This window comes from Talpa europaea (genome assembly GCF_964194135.1).
Source record: "Talpa europaea genome assembly, chromosome: 1".
Taxonomy (NCBI): domain Eukaryota; kingdom Metazoa; phylum Chordata; class Mammalia; order Eulipotyphla; family Talpidae; genus Talpa; species Talpa europaea.
The window spans coordinates 128469662-128487921 of record NC_140073.1 but is presented as its reverse complement, the minus strand read 5'-3'; the positions used below and the strand labels follow the sequence as shown (position 1 = coordinate 128487921).

At 36.5% G+C, this 18260-nt stretch overlaps 1 protein-coding gene across 1 annotated transcript in view; it reads right to left on the bottom strand.

The window, feature by feature from the left end:
* PLCL1 (phospholipase C like 1 (inactive)) overlaps positions 1 to 18260 on the bottom strand; it is a gene marked incomplete at its 3' end in the record, with an annotated part of 270528 nt that overhangs the window by 21421 nt on the left and 230847 nt on the right. The window contains exon 5 of the mRNA XM_084235117.1: positions 16045 to 16154. Within this exon, the coding sequence (XP_084091243.1) occupies positions 16045 to 16154 (110 nt within the window). The remainder of the gene's footprint in view (positions 1 to 16044; positions 16155 to 18260) is intronic.

Genomic DNA, 18260 nt, shown 5'->3' with positions numbered 1-18260 from the left:
AAGAACAACTGAGAATAATTTTAGATAAACAAAAGTTCAGAGGAAGATATTATTTCTTGAATATTGTTACCATTATGTCTGCATGTATTATTCAGAGCTTACAATGAATACAGTTAATAAATGGATTGTTTAATATAAGAACCAGAGGACTATGTTATAACACACACACACAAGCACACACTATATATACATATAATTGTTCCTTTCAATGACATTCTTCCTCTCCCAGGCAAAAATATATTATAGATAAAAGAGAACAGGAAGGAAACTGCTGACTTTTTCCCTCTCTGGTTTCAGAGTATATAAAAAGACTAAGGGTTGACTCAGAGGATACACAATATACATTGTTAATAATCTTTAGTCTCATTTATCCAGATATAGTATTAGGACATAGCTACTATGAAAACACACTCTGCACACACAAACATTAACATCTGAGTTTCATTTTTAATGGTCTTAGGTATCAGTTTCTTGTTGATATCAAGTCCATAATAAACAAAAAAGCCTGTTTCCTGCAACATATCTAATAAGTGTAAAGAACCATCTGGAAGGAAGGGAAAGAGGAAGTGGTATGCAACCACCCACGATTTCACCAGCAAATAAACTGTCCATAGCTTCTGAATGTTTACATGACTGTTCTATTAGATATTCAAAATATATGCAACCATAGAGTCTGAAGGAACACATGATGGATTCATTAATGTACCATCAGAGAACATGAGTGACTCTAAAGCAGTCAAGCTCACCTCTCTCTGTTTTTTCTTTAAAAAATTGAAACTACATCTGGAAAAACAGAAAATTAGTACAATGAGACAAACACACACTTCTAACCCAAGGCAATCAGAATTAGCTGTTGAAATCCAGGCATACTTTCAGGGTATCTAGTATATTTTAAATGTATCTGAGAAATACATCTATCTCTTAGGTCGTGTTTAAGAAAAAAGTTCAATTTTCTGAAACTAGATTTGTTAGTAACTGATCAGAAACTACATTTTGGCCCATGAGATTACAATTTATCAGGCAAAAGAATCCACAAACTGATTTTATTCTATTGCTCCATAATGTCAACTGCTGAGAAGCAAATGAAGGTGTAGAATATTCTCATTGATTTAGAGATACCTCTGAGAGATTTGGGTTGCAATCTTTTTATCCTGGAGAACACTGTAAAGCAAGTTAAGAACTTTCCATCCGAGAGCCTCCCCGGTGGCGCAGCGGTTGAGCGCTGGGTTGCGAAGCTGCCCACGGCCTCTGCGTCGCCGGTTCGATCCCCGGCTGCTCCCCGGCCACCGGAGGAGGGTCCCACATGGCGCGGCAGACCTCTCCTGCCGCCCACTGTGTACTTCGGTCCTTCTGCCTGCTCTGCTCCCCCCTCTGGCTCTGGTGAATTCTCTCACCCTCCCACACTTCTGACTGTACCCAGTGCTTGTATAAACAAACAAATAAATAAATAAAACATGCCTCTATTAAAAAAAAAAAAAAAGAACTTTCCATCCTAGAGTCCATTGACTCAAAAGTCCATTGAGAATAGTATCTTTTAAATAAACACTCAGAGTTTGGCTATTTTTAGAACACATAACTTTGTCCTGGCAGATTTACAAACTAAATCATGAGGACTTGGTCTATTTTGCTGCATACTGAAGGAATGCAGAAACCTATATTCTTGTCTCTGAAAGCAAGCAATTTCTACCTAATGCTTTGATAAACTTTCTATAAAATCATCTTATCTAGTAATACAAAAGTTTAAGACTCAATTCTAAGTTATAGTTCTGTGATAGGGAGTCTTTTGCTGCCATAAGTTATCTTCTTTCAAAACATTAATATTTTTATAAGGATAATGGTGAATCCTTTCTTGTCTTATTCAAATAGTTTCCTGAACAGTTTTGTAGACTTTTTTAATGAATTTCAACTTTTTTTAAAAAAAGGCAAAAGAATTTCTTCTTCAAAATAGCTATAGTTAACCTTATAAACTCATGAATTTTTCCTTAAAAGGAAAATTTGTTTCCTAGTTATTCTTGTTTTGATGAATACTTTTTATAAATGTTTAATGTATCACTAATATAAGGGGACTGTTTAACAATACAAATTGTTTTTAAAAATTGGGAAATAAGAGGGGGAAAGGTTTTCCCCTCTAGTCTGTTTCTAAGAATATGTCATTTCTCATGTGATGTACATTTGAGCACTCTGGATCTACTTGAAGTAAATTGAATTAAATTAGATGATAACCACATCTGGCTTGAGGAAAGTTTTCTTGTTACTCATTATGATTTTTTCAATATGGCTTTAAAGAAGTAATATCTAATCTCATTATTCTTAACCTAAATCATCCTTTATATATTTATATTTACATATTTGTATAAACATGTGTGCATGTGAACATATGAATATCACACATACATACACACAACATTAATATAGATATATATGTAGATATTTGTCCATATACTGAGAATGTTAAATTTTACCTGATCCCTGTGCTCCTGGAAAACAAGATCTGTTAAGAAATCCCTCTACCTTTTGTTCCAGGAAATGGCTTCCTGAAAAAAACCACCATATTCCAGGTAACTTAGATAAGATTCATGGATGCCCCGTTTGCCTATGTCAAGGCCAGACACAAATTCCTTTCAGAAATTATTAGCTGAAGTGTTGGCACTCACTAACCAATCTGGGCAAAATATCTGCTTTCATGCCTGGGCCAAACTTCAGTTGAGTTTCTCTTCTTTCTTCAGTATTTTGACAGCTCTACTCCTCCACCCATGCCTGACCAGTCTACAGTTCCTTCTTAAAGATCTCTCAGGATCACACGCCAAGACACCCACTCCCTATATCCAGTGCTTTCTAACCTTGGTTGCCCCTTCCAGAAAAAGACAAAGTCTTTTCTCCAACCTTGGAGAAAATTACAAATTTTATGGTAGAACCACGCTCCCTATTTATTGCAATGTTCCCCCTTTCCCAGAAGGCAATAATCCTTTCAAATAAAATCTGCCTTTGCTTAAATGTGAATTTGTTTTTATTTGATAATGTACACACCAAACATACATATACATCCAGAGAACTGAGCTCACTTTGTTCTGATTTGGATTAAGGATAAGGAAATTAGATAGATGTATCTCATTTTCTCTCTTGAGTAACAAGGAACAAAGAGGAATTTGTGTCTGGAAAACCTAAAAGGGATATAAGAAATCAGAATGATTTCCTTCCACTTACATCATTGTAAAAAACAACATAGAACTGAGGCATCAAACTCACCTTAGCTATAGCTCACCTTAGACTAAGACTGTAAAAATACACATTTTCTTTAAAGAAGCTTTCCTGAAAGAAAAGTATGATCTTTTGTGACCTCACAAGTTGGAGTCAGATCCTCTGGTCTATGATGCATGTATTCATTAGGATTCTGCCACTTTTCAATTACTCAGATCATTATAAAACACAGCTTTCATCTGACCAAAAAAAAAGTACCTCCAAGAGACACTAAATTTAGTTCTACTGGAGATAAAGTAAAGTGGTTTGTGCTTCCATAATCATGTCAACAGCCTGGCTTTTATCTCCGCTAAACTCCTGTGTAACACAGCTGGGAGGCAACCACCCAAGACAGAAATCTGGACACCACACAATCAGCCTGCTTATTGCTGAGAAACATTAACAATCCATCTGAACTGTTCTATATTGTTGGACCAGAGCTGTATGAAATAATGTTTTATATTTGTGTTTCTTTTATTTTTATAGATATATTTATTATACTTTTTAAAAAAATATTTTATCCTTTTTTTCCTAACTTCAATATACCTAGTATTCTCTATTATGTAATTCTCTTTCTGCATCTTTTTAGCTTTAAACTGCAGAAATCTCTCAAAAATCAACCCTATAGGGTCTCCCCTGGTGGTGCAGATGATTGCGTGTGGCACTGTGAAGTTGTCCACAGCCTCTGCAGCGCCTGTTAGATCCCAGCTGGCCGAAGAGGGTCCCACATGGTGCAGCAGACCTCTCCTGTCTTGCCCGCTGCTACCCTCAGCAGCGTATTTCATCAGTCTGCCTGTTCTGTTCCCCGCTCTGTCTCTGGTAAATCCTCTCACCCTCCCGTGAATCTGGCCTGTACTCCGGTTCTTGAATGAATGAATGAATGAATGAATAAATAAATAAATAAATAAATAAATAAATAAATAAATAAATAAATACATAAATAAATCTTTGGAAAAAAATTTTAAAAAATATTTTAAAAAAATCAACACTATAACTTCCTCCTCTACAAGTTGTCTGATGAATTTTATGGATACATAAGGACATAAAATGTTGCTGCATATTATTTATTTTTTAGAAGGTAGATGATTAAATTCACTTATAATTAACAATATGACTCACAAGCAGATTTTATACAAAAACAAATTAGCTATGATGATAATGAGTGGTAATTAAATGAACAAAGCAGATATTTTAGAACTCCCCAGACCAAGTGGAGGAGGGCCAGCGCATCTTTATTTTGATTTGTTTTCATTTCACCATTATTTTCAGATGGTTCTGGCAACCACACTCAAGTATCAAGACACAAAGCAGGGTTTTGGAACACAAGAAAGGCTAAAGCCATTTGCTCTCTGCTCAATGGGTATGTCCTCATGGAAGATTTCCTGACCTTTCCCGTTAGGTCAAATCCCATCACATATTCTCATAAGGTCATGCAAGTTCTTCAGGGCACTCATAGCAGTGACATTTTTAACACATAGTGTGTGATTATTAAGGGACTGCCTCCCCCACTAGACCCAGGGACCATGTGTTCATCCCCCTCGTCACCCCCAAACACAAAGCCCAGCAATCAGTAGAGGTATCTAGATATTTACTGAACAGGTTTATGTAGTTTTACACACACAAAATTAACGTTTGTTACTTCATACATTAGAAGTCTCTTTCATGCTTTGCACCTTCTTATTTATAAATGTTGAGTGGAAATAAGTTAAACCCATTTTTTGAAATGAGAGAGAAAAGTCTCTACTCCTCAATCATAAGCCAAACAGTAACAAGGTTACAAAAATATATCTAGGACTACGTTTGCAAATACCTAGTTTAAGTATAAATATATCAAAACTTAATTTATAAAACCCCAGGAACAGAGGCTATGTCTTCTAAATGTATGCTTGCTCTTCACTTTATAATGTTTCAAAATATTTTCTTTTGTGTTTCAAGATAATAATGCTAAGACATGAAGGAAGTTGTTTTTCTAGAACAGATCCATCCATTTTCTCTCACCTGCCACCTTCTTCCTATTGATAAATGACAGGCATTGTAAGGCAGCTGATGGAGGTTATAGGTAGACTAGAACTTGCTAGACTAAGTGAACCTAAACCAGCTGCCACATCAATCAGATTCTCAGTTTTGGCATTATCACTATTTTGCAATTCCTAGTTGTGGTCATTAAATATTTCTAGCATGATAAATATCACCAGTATTTGCAAAACTTAAATATTATTTTATTTTTTAAAAGATTTATTTATGCATACAAGTATTAGGGTACAGGCCAGAGGTGCAGGGGCTGAAAGGATTCACCAGAGACAGAGTGGGGAACAGAACAGGCAGATTGACTGAAAAACACTGCTGAGGAGAGCAGTGGGCCAGACAGGAGAGGTCTGCTGCGCCATGAGTGTAGCTCCCTGGCTGAAAAGGGATCAAACTCATGCTGTAGTGGCTGACGATAGTTTCATAGTGCTGTGCTTAACCCTTGGGCCACCAGGGAGGCCCTTAAATATTATTTTAAAAACATTTAACAATTTAACAACATTTAACAAGTCCACTTCTAGATATATACTTAATATAAATAAAAACAGGATCTCAAGGAGATATTTGTATACCCATACTCATAGCAGTATTATTCACAAAAAACTAAACTATAAAAGTGTTCAAATATCCATCAACAAATGAATGGATACACAAAATGTGGTATTTATATACAATTAAATAGTGTTTAGCCTCAAAAAGAAAGGAAATGATGACATATTTTACAATATGGATAGACCTTGAGGAAATTATGCTAAGTGAAATAAGCCAGTGAAAAATGACAACAATAATACACTTATTTTTTAATATATATTTTTTTAATTTTTATATTCCCCATACAATTGCAACCCCCTTATTTTGACCCCAATCACTCCCCTCCCCATAGAGTGTCCCCCCATAGAGTGTCTCTGGTTCATAGTTGTTTGCTGATTTTGATTTTTACTTTCTTATAGTTATTCTTTTTCCCGGTTCCTTATTTAACTGTTCTAGATTCCTGCTATGAGTGAGACCATCTGGTATTTTTCTTTTTCTTTCTGGCTTATTTCACTGAGCATGATCCCTTCCAGCTCCATCCATGTTGCTGCAAATTGCATGTGTTTATCTTTTTTGAATGCTGAGTAATATTCCATGGTATATATGTACCACATCTTCTTGATCTAGTCATAACATATTTGCACACAACACTAATGATAAAGGACTGATCACAAAAATCTGCAAAGAGCTGATGAGACTCAACAACAACAAAGAAAATAATCCAGTCAAAAAATGGGCAGAAGAGCTAAAAAGAAACTTCTCTGAAGAGGAAATGCAAATGGCCAACAGGCATATGAAAAAATGTTCAACATCACTTGCAATCAGGGAAATGCAAATCAAAACTACCATGAGATACCATCTTACACCAGTGAGAATGGCACATATTAAAAAAATTAGCAACAACAAATGTTGGCAAGGGTGTGAAGAAAAAGGAACTCTCCTGCACTGTTGGTGGGAGTGCAAATTGGTCCAACCACTATGGAGAGCTGCGTGGAGATTTCTTGACCTACTAAACATAGAGCTTCCATGTGATCCAACAATTCCACTCCTAGGTATTTACCCAAAGGACACAGAAACATCAATTCCAAAGAACACCTGCACCCCTATGTTTATAGCAGCACTGTTTACAATAGCTAAGCTTTGGAAACAACCCAAATGCCCAAAAATAGATGACTGGATCAAGAAGATGTGGTACATATACACCATGGAATATTACTCAGCATTCAAAAAAGATAAACACATGCAATTTACAGCAACATGGATGGAGCTGGAAGGGATCATGCTCAGTGAAATAAGCCAAAAAGAAAAAGAAAAATACCAGATGGTCTCACTCATAGCAGGAATCTAGAAAACTTAAATAAGGGACCAGGAAAATGAATAACTATAAGAAAGTGAAAATCAAAATCAACAAAAAACTATGAAACAGAGACACTTTTTGGGGGGTGGGGGGCAGGAGGGGTGGGATTGGGGTCAGAATGGGGGGGTTGCAATTGTATGGGGAATATAAAAATAAAATTTATTATTTAAAAAAAAATGTTCTCCCAGTTGGTGGGGTTTCTCTTTGTTTTTGTTATTGTCTCTTTTGCTGTGCAGAAGCTCTTTAATAATAATACACTTATATGTGGTACTTAGGTAGTCAAAAATCATAGAGATGGAGAATAGAATGGTGGTTTCTAGGGCCTGAGAGAAGGGGAAATGGGCTATTATTGTTTAATGGATAGAGTTTTGGTTTTTTAAGATGGAAACAGTTATGGAGATGAATGGTACTGATGGTTGTACATTATAAATGTGTTTTATGTCATGGAATTTTATATTTTCAAATGGTTATGATGCTAAATTTTATTTTGTGTATTTTACCACAATAAAAAAAAATGGAAAAAATATTCCCCTACAAGGTAGTAAGTATAGACTATGCCATTTAGAAAGAACAGTCAGAAAGGGAGAAGATAGTGGTGGGAGGGATCACAATGGAGGCTGTGAAGTAAGATAGAAACTAAACGTACTCAGGTTTTCATGGTGCTGTGGGTTAAAAAAAAAATCAAAGAGGGGGGGTCCCACATGGTGCGCAGACCTCTCCTGCCGCCCGCTGCTCCCCTCAGCAGTGTACTTCGGTCCTTCTGCCTGCTCTGCTCCCCGCTCTGGCTCTGGTGAATTCTCTCACCCTCCCGCGCTTCTGACTGTACCCAGTGCATGTACGGACAAAAGAAACAAACAAACAAACAAATAAATAAATAAATAATGCCTCTCCTTTAAAAAAAAAAAAAATCAAAGAGGAAAAAAGAAGCAAGACATAATCAAGAGGATATACAAGGAAGAGGTTTATGCTAATTGATTAGTTTAGTGACAGAACCAATGAATATAAATAACATAATAAATCCACAGAGAAAGGTTGAAAACAACAGATAATCATAAATTGTAAAGTACTGTAAGGATTCTAACAATCATAAGGCAGATCTCATTTTTAGAGCAGAAAATCTAGCCCCAGAAAAGATCATTATATTAGTGCAGATTTTCAGGATCATAGTCAAACTTCAAAGTCCAAGTTTTGGATAACTCTATGTAAAACAAAAGGAATTTACAGTTCAAGATTGGTTATTTTGTTTGTAGCATAGAAAGTATTTTCCTTAGATTTACTAGAAGGAAATGGTTTATTTAGTTCTTGTTTCTCGAGGTTAGTGATAGACTCCAACTTTGCTTCTCACTAAGTTCTTTTCTTAGTGAAATCTGAGGAATTTACTTACAGGGACTACAACTCACTTCTGAATCATCTCAGGTTTGTTGCACAAAGGGAAAATATTTCAGGACTTCTGCTCCAACAGCTTAGGACAGATAGAGAGTCTGAGAAGCACAACGGTGGCTGTGGAAGAGTGGGTTAAGAAGGAATATGAAAAGCAGTGTGGCCTTTGCAATGTAGTTGCTCAAAGAACAGTTCTTAAACTTCTTCTGCCTTACTAAGAAGTGGAGATTAACAATGTCCAGACAATGGGGCCTCCCTGGTGGCGCAAGGGGTTAAGACGCAACCTATGAAGCTGTCCACAGGCTCAGCAGCACGAATTCAATCCCCAGCCAGGGAGCAACCCACATGGCGCAGCAGTCCTCTCCTGACTCACCTGCTGCTCCCCTCAGCAGTGTAATTTGGTCAGTCTGCCTGTTCTGTTTCCCATTCTGTCTCTGGTGAATCCTCTCACCCCCCACACCTCTGGCCTGTACCCCAGCTCTTGTATGCATAAATAAATAAACCTTTAAAAAAATGTCCAGACAAAAAGCTAAATAGTGAAGTTGTTTAAAAGAAATAGGAAAGACTGACCAATTTACATTCCCACCAATAGTTGGTGTTACTTTTTCTCCACATTCTCAACCAACATTTGTTGTTTCCAGAGTTTATAGGCCAATCTCACGGGGGGTGAGTTATTACCTCACTGTGGTTTTTGATTTGCATATCTCTTATAGTTTTCTTTGGCTAGAAACACCATATGATCCAGCAACACCACCTTGAGATATTTACTCAAAGAATATGAAAACACTAATATGAAAAGACTTATGCACTCCTTTATTTACAACAGCATTATTCACAATAGCCAAGACATTATTCACAATACCCAAGACAATAAGGACCAAGCTAAATCTCCATCAACAGAGGAATGGACAAGGAATTGTGGATAGATACTCAAAAGAATACTACTCCACTATTAAAAAGATAAATAGTGCCTTTTGGAATAAAATGGATGAATCTTGAGATGATCATGCTAATTGAAATAAGTTTGAAAGGGAAAGTGGATGACGTCTCTCATTTGTAGAATATAAAGAACCAAAGAAAACAAGCTGGTAAAACATAACGAAAGTAATTCCTTAGTCTGTGTGAAACACAATAGTGGGAGGGGATAGAGGGTGACAGTATACTGGCACTGGAGCTTTGGTGGAGGGTGAGTGAAGCATGTGCCCATATTGAACTGTGAAACTGTAATCACGAAATTATATAGACATTCGAGAAAAAAAAATGGAAAAACAGAAGGAGGATTCTTAGGTCAGGTCCAGAGTCTGAACCTCTGCTTTGGTATTTCTGTTGTTTTGTTTTGCTTTCATAACCAGTATTGTATCTGTCCAGGTTTAATTGTACCCATTTATCTGAATGATCAGGCTCTGGGTAGCTGATTCATATTAACCAAGCTTATTGAAGATGGATATATAAAAATGAAAGTTACCTGACTCATTACAAAGAGAAATGTGACTGTCAGGCAAGTGCAACTAGTTAATATAACATGACCAACCCATTCTATTTTCCACTAGAGAGGTATATTTGGGAATCCAAGTCAAGAACAGAGAGTTGTTAAAACAACATAGTGTCAGAAGGAGGACTGGTAGTCTCAAGCTATACTGCCTTAATGTACCTTTCTGCACTGTAGATATGTACTGCCAATGGAATTGGAATACTCATGCTAGGTGGACCTGACAACTACTCCACTGAATTAAGATAATAAATATAAAGCACTTAGTATAATACATGATACATAGAAAGCACTCAGCTAATACAATTTATAATTATTATGTCGCTATAAATATTCTGATGATATAGCATAGTGGGTTGAGAGCAAGATCTTTGCAGTTAGATCCTTGCACCAGTATTCACTACCTAAATGCAAATGGAAAGGTTACTTAACCTCTTGAGCCTGAGTTCTGCTATCTGAAAAATGGGTATAATACAAGGTAACCCTTAAAATAATTTAAGATGTGTAAAAATCACTTAACTGCTGATTATAAGCATTGAATGGTCATTATTAATAAAAATAGCAAACACTTACATGGCACTTTTTATATGCCGGATACTACTTTATATGTGTGTTTACATGTATATATGTATACACACATATAGACTCATTTAGTCCTCACTATAATCCTGTGAGTTTGGTATAACTGAGGAACCTGTCACTGGTAGATTTTATTCACCAATATCTGTTCCCTTCCCTGAGCAAGTTTACACTTGCCCACCTTCTCCAAAGAAGTCAGATTTGACTACTTGGCTTGTGTTAGCCAATCAAATGTGAACTGAGGGACATGTGACACTACATGACAGAAGTTTTAAAACCAATCTGTGCTTCTCTACCTCTAGGATTGTAGAGATATAAGTTAATATGGAACTCCCATTAACCTGAGCTCTTAAATAACCCTTGCTGAACTGTGATAGAAATAGAGCACAAGAGAAAAATATTATTGTCTTAAGCCACTCAGATTTTCATATTTTTGTTACCATTGCAGAACCTAACACTGATTCAGACTATAGAGAAAAACAGGAAATTTCCCCAAGACCACACAATTAGAAAATGTCTAGGAGTGTTTTATGTTTCTTAATAATTGATAGCAATATCAATATTTATTATTAATTCATTATTGTCACCGGGAGTCTGTTTCTAAACTTCATAAAGTTATTCTTTTCTGAATGAGCTGGCTTAAAAGGAAACTTTGGCCTTTCTCCTGCATTCACTGCAACAACAGCTATTAGGGAAGTTCTCAGTGGACAGCAAGGAAGACAGCAGACATGTTCCTTCTTTATATAACCTCAGAATACCCGCACCCTGGCACACAATCACCAAAGATGTCAGAAGAGCCAGCTTTAATACACACACACACATGCACCCCACCACACACTTTTTTCCCATTCGATCATTATCTTGTTTCTCTTCTTTATTGTCTCTTAACAGTGGGCAGAGATTTCAAGTGTATCTGTTGGCTCTATTAGAAAGCATATTACTACTCTAAATATTCATGTACCTTCCCTTACGTAGCAAGAATCTTCAGATATGAGGGCTGAAATTTAGGAGCTTAATTGGTTAAAACACAAGTACCCAAGGAGGAGAAATGAGAAATTTCAGCCTCTGCTCTTCACAAAGAAAATGAAATGTTGTCAAGACAAAACCAGAAGGAGAAAAGACTTAAATAGTGAAAAATATCAGAAAGTTGGGTGGAAAAGATTAGTCATATCTACTGAACATGAATCTTAAGAAAGATCCAATTTTTTTATGACACACACTGGAATGTATTAAAGTATAAGCTGGAACTCTATCTAAGGAAAGTACAAATATATATCAATTCATAGAAGTATCCATTGATAAAATAATTTTATTCATCCTTACCAGAAATCATGAATAAATAAGAATTCAGTCACTTCTTACCCCTATTACTTCTTTTTAAGCTCTGGTTCAACTACTAGAGCTACTTCATGTACCTATACTTATATATTTATATCACTACTTGATAGATCTCTAGTCTTATAAAATTAATTTTTTCATCAAATTTTTAAAAATGAAAAGATGATGGAATTTAGTTATTTGAAATAGTCAAAAGTCAAGTTAAAAAAACAAATATTGGGAAGGCTAACTGCATGCTACTTTCAGGTATTTTCTAATTTCAGTCTTAAAGGTGAGAACACTTGATAATGAAAGTTCTTTTTTGTGCTTAAAGAATCACATCACTCTGGATGGAATTCCAGACTTTAAATAAATTCTACTTGTATAAAATTGTGTTTCATTATTGATATAGTATCAGTTCATAGCTCTCATTCAAAAGGAGATCTTCGGAATTCTCATAAGTGAAACACTTTCAAAATTAGTAACAATTTACTACATAGATTGGTTATGAAAATGCCTTTGTTCTATCTCTTTTTGGAAGATTTAAAGAATAGGAAGCAATCCACTATAAGATTTTTATATTATGTTAACAACCAAGCAAAATTATTTCTGAAAATAAATATGGTGAAGAAACAGATGGAAAGAACTGTGAATGTGAGGGTGGGATGAGATGGACCAGTGGTCATCGTGAAGGGGCTGAAGACCAGATCTCTGAGACAAGAATCACCCACCATCCCAAGTGAGTGTAGTGGCTATGTGAGGAGTTCAATATTTTGCTCAGCAGTGAAAGAGAGAGAAAGGGAAAAGAAAATGAATGTGATCTTTGGTCCCTGGCATAAGACAAATGTGTAGGGAAATGCAAAAGATCTGCTAAGCAATTTCTGACTCTAAGCTCATGCATAGTACTTAAATATGAATTAAAAAAGAAAATGTGTGGGAGCTTCCAAGACCATTTTGATTTCAGCCTCTGTGCTGATTCTAAGTGCTCATCTCTGACTAGGAAAATCTGGACACTAATCATGATTCATATTTGTTATATTGTAAAGTCATTCATCTTTGTCTCTGCAAATTTTTCTCTAGCTCAGAGAAAAATTAATATCAGAGCCATGTAATATTTATTAATATCAGAGCCATGTAATATTGAATTGCAAAAAACATAAACTAGAGAGTTCATTTTTTTTTATCTCAGCTTGTCACCACCTATGGTAATAACCATAGGACACATTTCTCACCTCTTCCAGCAACTTTTTTACTTGTTGGAAATCACATTGGAATTAAATATTTTTAGCTGCATGAATTCATATATTCAACCAATATTAGTCAATCCATCCCCTCCATGTCCCTAGATAGTGGAAAGCATACATAAAAGGGAAATTTTTCAGCAGTCAATGAAGAATTTTAGATAAGGCCTACCATATTTTACTAATTCAAGGAGTGTATCTTACCAGGGTGGTTATTATTTAGCCAACCATTGCAAAGCAATGGAAATTGGCTCAAGGAAGATTCAGAATAAAGGAGTTTATTGGAAAACTTTGAGGAGCTCTAAAAATCAATAAAAGGCTGGAGAACAGAACAAGAACTAAGAGTTTCAAATCTAAGATACAAGAAATAAAGGAAGTGCTTTAAAGAAAAAGATCTTTTCAGAGGCACCAATGGAGTAAACAGTCTCCAACAGACCCCAATTTGTTCTCTTTCAGCTAAAAATTCAAATTTTAAGGAGGCCATTTGTCAGTACTTAGGAAAAGGATACCTGATTAACAAGACCACTAAATGAAACAGGGAAGATATTAGAAATTTGGAAAAGTTCAATATTCTTGTTTAAGTTCCCAGTGCTTAAGTTGAAATGCCAACAGTAAATGAGCCGTAATAATAGGTCAATTCTCTTTCAAAAGACCTTCTTTAGAACAATTTTCACAGCATTTACTAGGCCCCATCTAGCAATCAGCTCCTGCCACTAAACCAAACACACACACACAACCGAGCTTCAGAAAACAGAATGGGCTAAAGTCAGAAGTTAATAAACAACAGGGCCACCCTGATGGCACAAGGGGTTAAGACGCAACCTATGAAACTATCCACAGCCACCGCAGCATTAGTTCGAGCCACGGCCAGGGAGATACCCACATGGCGCAGCAGACCTCTCCTAACTCTCCCTCCTGACTCTCCCTCTGCTTCCCTCAGCAGTGTACTTCAGTCAATCTGCCTGTCCTCTGCCTCTGGCAAATCCTCTCGCCCCCAACACCTCTGGCCTATACCCCAGTTCTTGTATCCATAAATAATTAAATCTTTTTAAAAATAAACAAACAACAAAAATCTTTTTCTTCCAGTGATCAACATCACTTAGCAAACAAATAAAAATTAATAGTTCATATACGTAAATGATGTATACATGTATATATGCATATACATATTTACAGTCTAGTTTTACACACTGTGACTTAGATTTTCTGTATGAATTACCTAAATTAAGTCCCATAAAACCCAGACTGCATGTATTAACACACTTAGATTGATTATATAACTTGGCAGAAACCTCACAGCTCAGACAATCTGCACATAGAGCCTCTGCTCTCATCCCTGCACTAGGCTGCCTGGACTGGATGGGACTCAGTCACAGGAATTGAGTTTTACAGAAGGCAGGAGAACAGACGTAGTAGTTAGAATCATGGCATGTGTTAAAAGCTCAGTTCTGTCATTTACAAACTGAAGTCAAAAACTTAAATCTCTCTAACCCTCAATTTCCTCATCTTTAAGATGGAGAGAGTTCTATCAGGGTCAGCATATGTTGTTGTGAGGTCACATGGCTGTTATGAAGAGGAAAGGGGAGATGTATTTAAACTATTTAGCCATGAGTACTTGTCACTTCAGAAATGCTGAATAGCGGATGGCCATTATTCATTACATGTCTGTCTCCCCTCGTACCCTAGGCCTGTACTCTAGGCCGGTAAGCAGGGATTACTCTCTTCATGTGTATCCCCAGCACCTTTCTCTGTGATCAGCACATTAACAAACCTACGTACATATCTTCTGAACAGAAAGCATTTGTAAAGGGCTCACACTGCCATGTAGGGGGGCAGTTTCATCATGAGTTCCTCTTTATATTAACAAGATAGCTCCCCCCTGCCTATTTTCCCTACCCCACCTTCTGAACCTATATGTGAGCTTCATGAGGTCAGAGTCTGTATCTTTTTTGTTCTCCACAGAACCTTAATGCCTAGCAGAGTCCAGCATGTAGCAGAAGCTTAACAAATGTCTGAGGATAGCACTTTAATAAACATTTGTGTCTTAAGGTTCACAGAGTACTTTCACAGAGAAGACACAGGCCCTACTGCCAGATCCCTGCGTACAAACACCAGCTCCACTATTTACAACTTTGGGTAACATACATGAGTTTTCAATGCTTCTGTTTTCTTACCTTTAAAATGAGAATAATAACAGCTTGGGGCCTTGTGAGTATTAAAATGTTAATTTGTAGAAACCCTATAAAACAGTACCTGGCATATGGTAAGTATTCTTTAAAGGTCAATAATTATTAATTTTGTTTGTGATTGTTTTTCTCCCACTGTCAAGAATAATTAGCTGCCTGAATAATTTTCCTTTAATGTAAGAAAATATGAAAAGTATCACCTTTACTTGAAAATCCTAAAATTAATTTTCAACAAAGCAAATCATAATCTTGAGAAGCCTATTTACAAAGTTATATGCAGAAATAAATTTACACATAGAGGTGTTGTCCTTAAAAAAAAAATCCTAAATGGCTTCAGATATTATTTTTGTAAGACGCTTGCAAATCACTTGTCCTGGATCCTTCTGGATCAACATTTGGCATTTGCCACAAACAAAAATAGCCTATTGACTTGAAAAGAAGTGTTCATGTGAGTAAACATGCATCACACACACACACACACACACACACACTTACACAGAGGCACCAGGCAATGGAATTAGATCATGCTGTCCTCTACTTCTCCATCAGCCTGTTGCCCTATTAGGGCCAAAGTGTATCAATCCCAGTACGCATCTCCCCATCACTTAGAACATGACCTGGGTAACTGGGTGACAATACTTCAAAATTCAAATCACCATATTCAACCACTGATGCTTCTCTACATTTGGATACTTAATTTACCTTCAATACTGTAATGTTCCAAGCAAAGCTCTCGGTTGCCTTGTTCAGCTTTCTTCCTTTCAAGCCTTCTTTTGCCCCCAGATTATGAAGTTCCTCATGAAACTCCATCCCTTTGAAAAGAGAATATATAAGAATTTTTAGCATAAATTTCAGAAAATCGTCATTTATTATGGAAATATTATCAGGAAAAAAATTACTTCCCATTTCTGTGCTTTCCTCAGAATTTTCTGTAATATAAAACTAAACTCTCCTAAAATTAAAATCTCTAAAATTAAACTCTCCTTCACATTCTGTTCATGCCCATCAATTGGCAATTCTTAGGGATAAATAAGCAATAATCAATGCATCAAATTAAATTAAATTTTAAACAGTCAGGATATATAAGAAAAGACATGAGAAGTTAAGCAATTTTCCAGCAGGTTATATCCATCTTATTTGTCCTTGCCTGGTTTTTATATGAAATGGTATAATATGTGGATTGCAAAAATATGTGGTGGTTGCACATACCTCATTTTGCCTTATGAAACATCCACATGACTTGAAAGTAGGCCCCAGAGCCCATATAGATAACAAAGATAACTAGTAACTGTTGAGTAAAAATACAAGTTTTTAAAATAGCATTCCTGGAAACACCCCAATGTTTCAGATTTGGGAATGGCCTTAAAGTTATTTTTAACTCAGCCATTTTTGCAAGCTTAAATACTATAAAAAAAAAACATCACCATCATCTGTTTCTTCGGCCTCTATCTTAGCACCTCAGGGATGGGAATCACACTTCCTTCTGGGTAGCTCACTCCTTCTTTGGAAAACTATAACTGATACTGAGTCAAAATCTCTTTTCCTGGAGCTTCTACCCCTTGGTGCTAGCTACACCAGAACATCAATGTTGAATCTCTTTTCTATAGTGAATTCCTTTAGATGTTTGAAGTAAAATGACAAAGTCTACTATATTCTTCTCTTCCTCAGATTAAACATTCTAAAATGTTTCACCTTACTAATAATGTCTCTTCCTTAAGGATGACATCCAAAAAAGGAGCACTGCATCGTGCAGTTTCCCAGAGCTGCGCTACTAGCAACCTCCATCCAGGTTCATCGCATACAAATAAGAAAGGAACTTGTACCACTCTCCATGTTCCAGTTTTTTTTTTAAGATTTATTTATTTATACATACAAGAACTACGGTACAGGCCAGAAGTATGGGGGTGAGAGAATTCACCAGAGAGAGTGGGAAGAAGAACAGGCGGATTGACTGAAATACACTGCTGAGGGGAGCAGCAGGCGAGTCAGGAAAGGTCTGCTGTGCCATGTGGGTCACCTCCCTGGCCGGGGATAGAATGTGTGCTTTAGAGGCTGCAGATAGCTTCATAGTGCTGCATCTTAACACCTTGCACCACTAGGGAGGCCCCTATGTTCCAGTTGCTATACTTTTATTAACGCAGCCTAAAACCACATGGATTTTCCTGATGCAAACCTCACAAACAGCACCTGGTGAGAACGTGATTATGGAGCCCAGCGCCTACTCTGTCTCCATCACCTACTAGCTCTGTGAATATCAGCAAGTCCTGTAATTCTCTGAGATTAGGTTCCCTAATCTATGGTGAAATAAACTCCATTTATTTAACATGTCTGACACCAGTAGGTATCAAATAAATGTCAAATAAGTGCATACACATTTTTCAGTCCTAGATCACATTCATGAGCACCTCTATTCCACTCCCTCAGTCTAAAAGTTACTGAAACATCAAAGTAAGTGGTATTGGACTAATAGCAATGACAGAAAGAGAATTACCTTATGATGAGCTAAAGAACTACTGAACACCTCAATTAAGTTGGCAGCTTGGATTTGAGTGTTCCCTCATGGGACTGTGGTGAAGATTAGATGAGTTAATACCATTAAGCTCTCAAAGTACTGCCTGGCACATAGGAGCAGTATATAAGAATCTGGTATTATCCTGTGCTTTCTGTCAGCTGAAACATTTAAGCCTGCTAGTCAGTCATGAAAAGCATCATTTTAAAAATTAAATCTGGATTTAAAGGTCATCTCTACCACGTGTTGATATGGATCATTCACTCAATCTCTAAAGAATCCCAGATAACTCATTTGTAAATTGAATATAATTATGCCTATCTGGTAGAGGTGTCAGGAGGACTAAGTAGCAGAGTGAATTTGCTTAGTACATCACATGCATCTATATCAAGCAGTGATCATTGTGGTC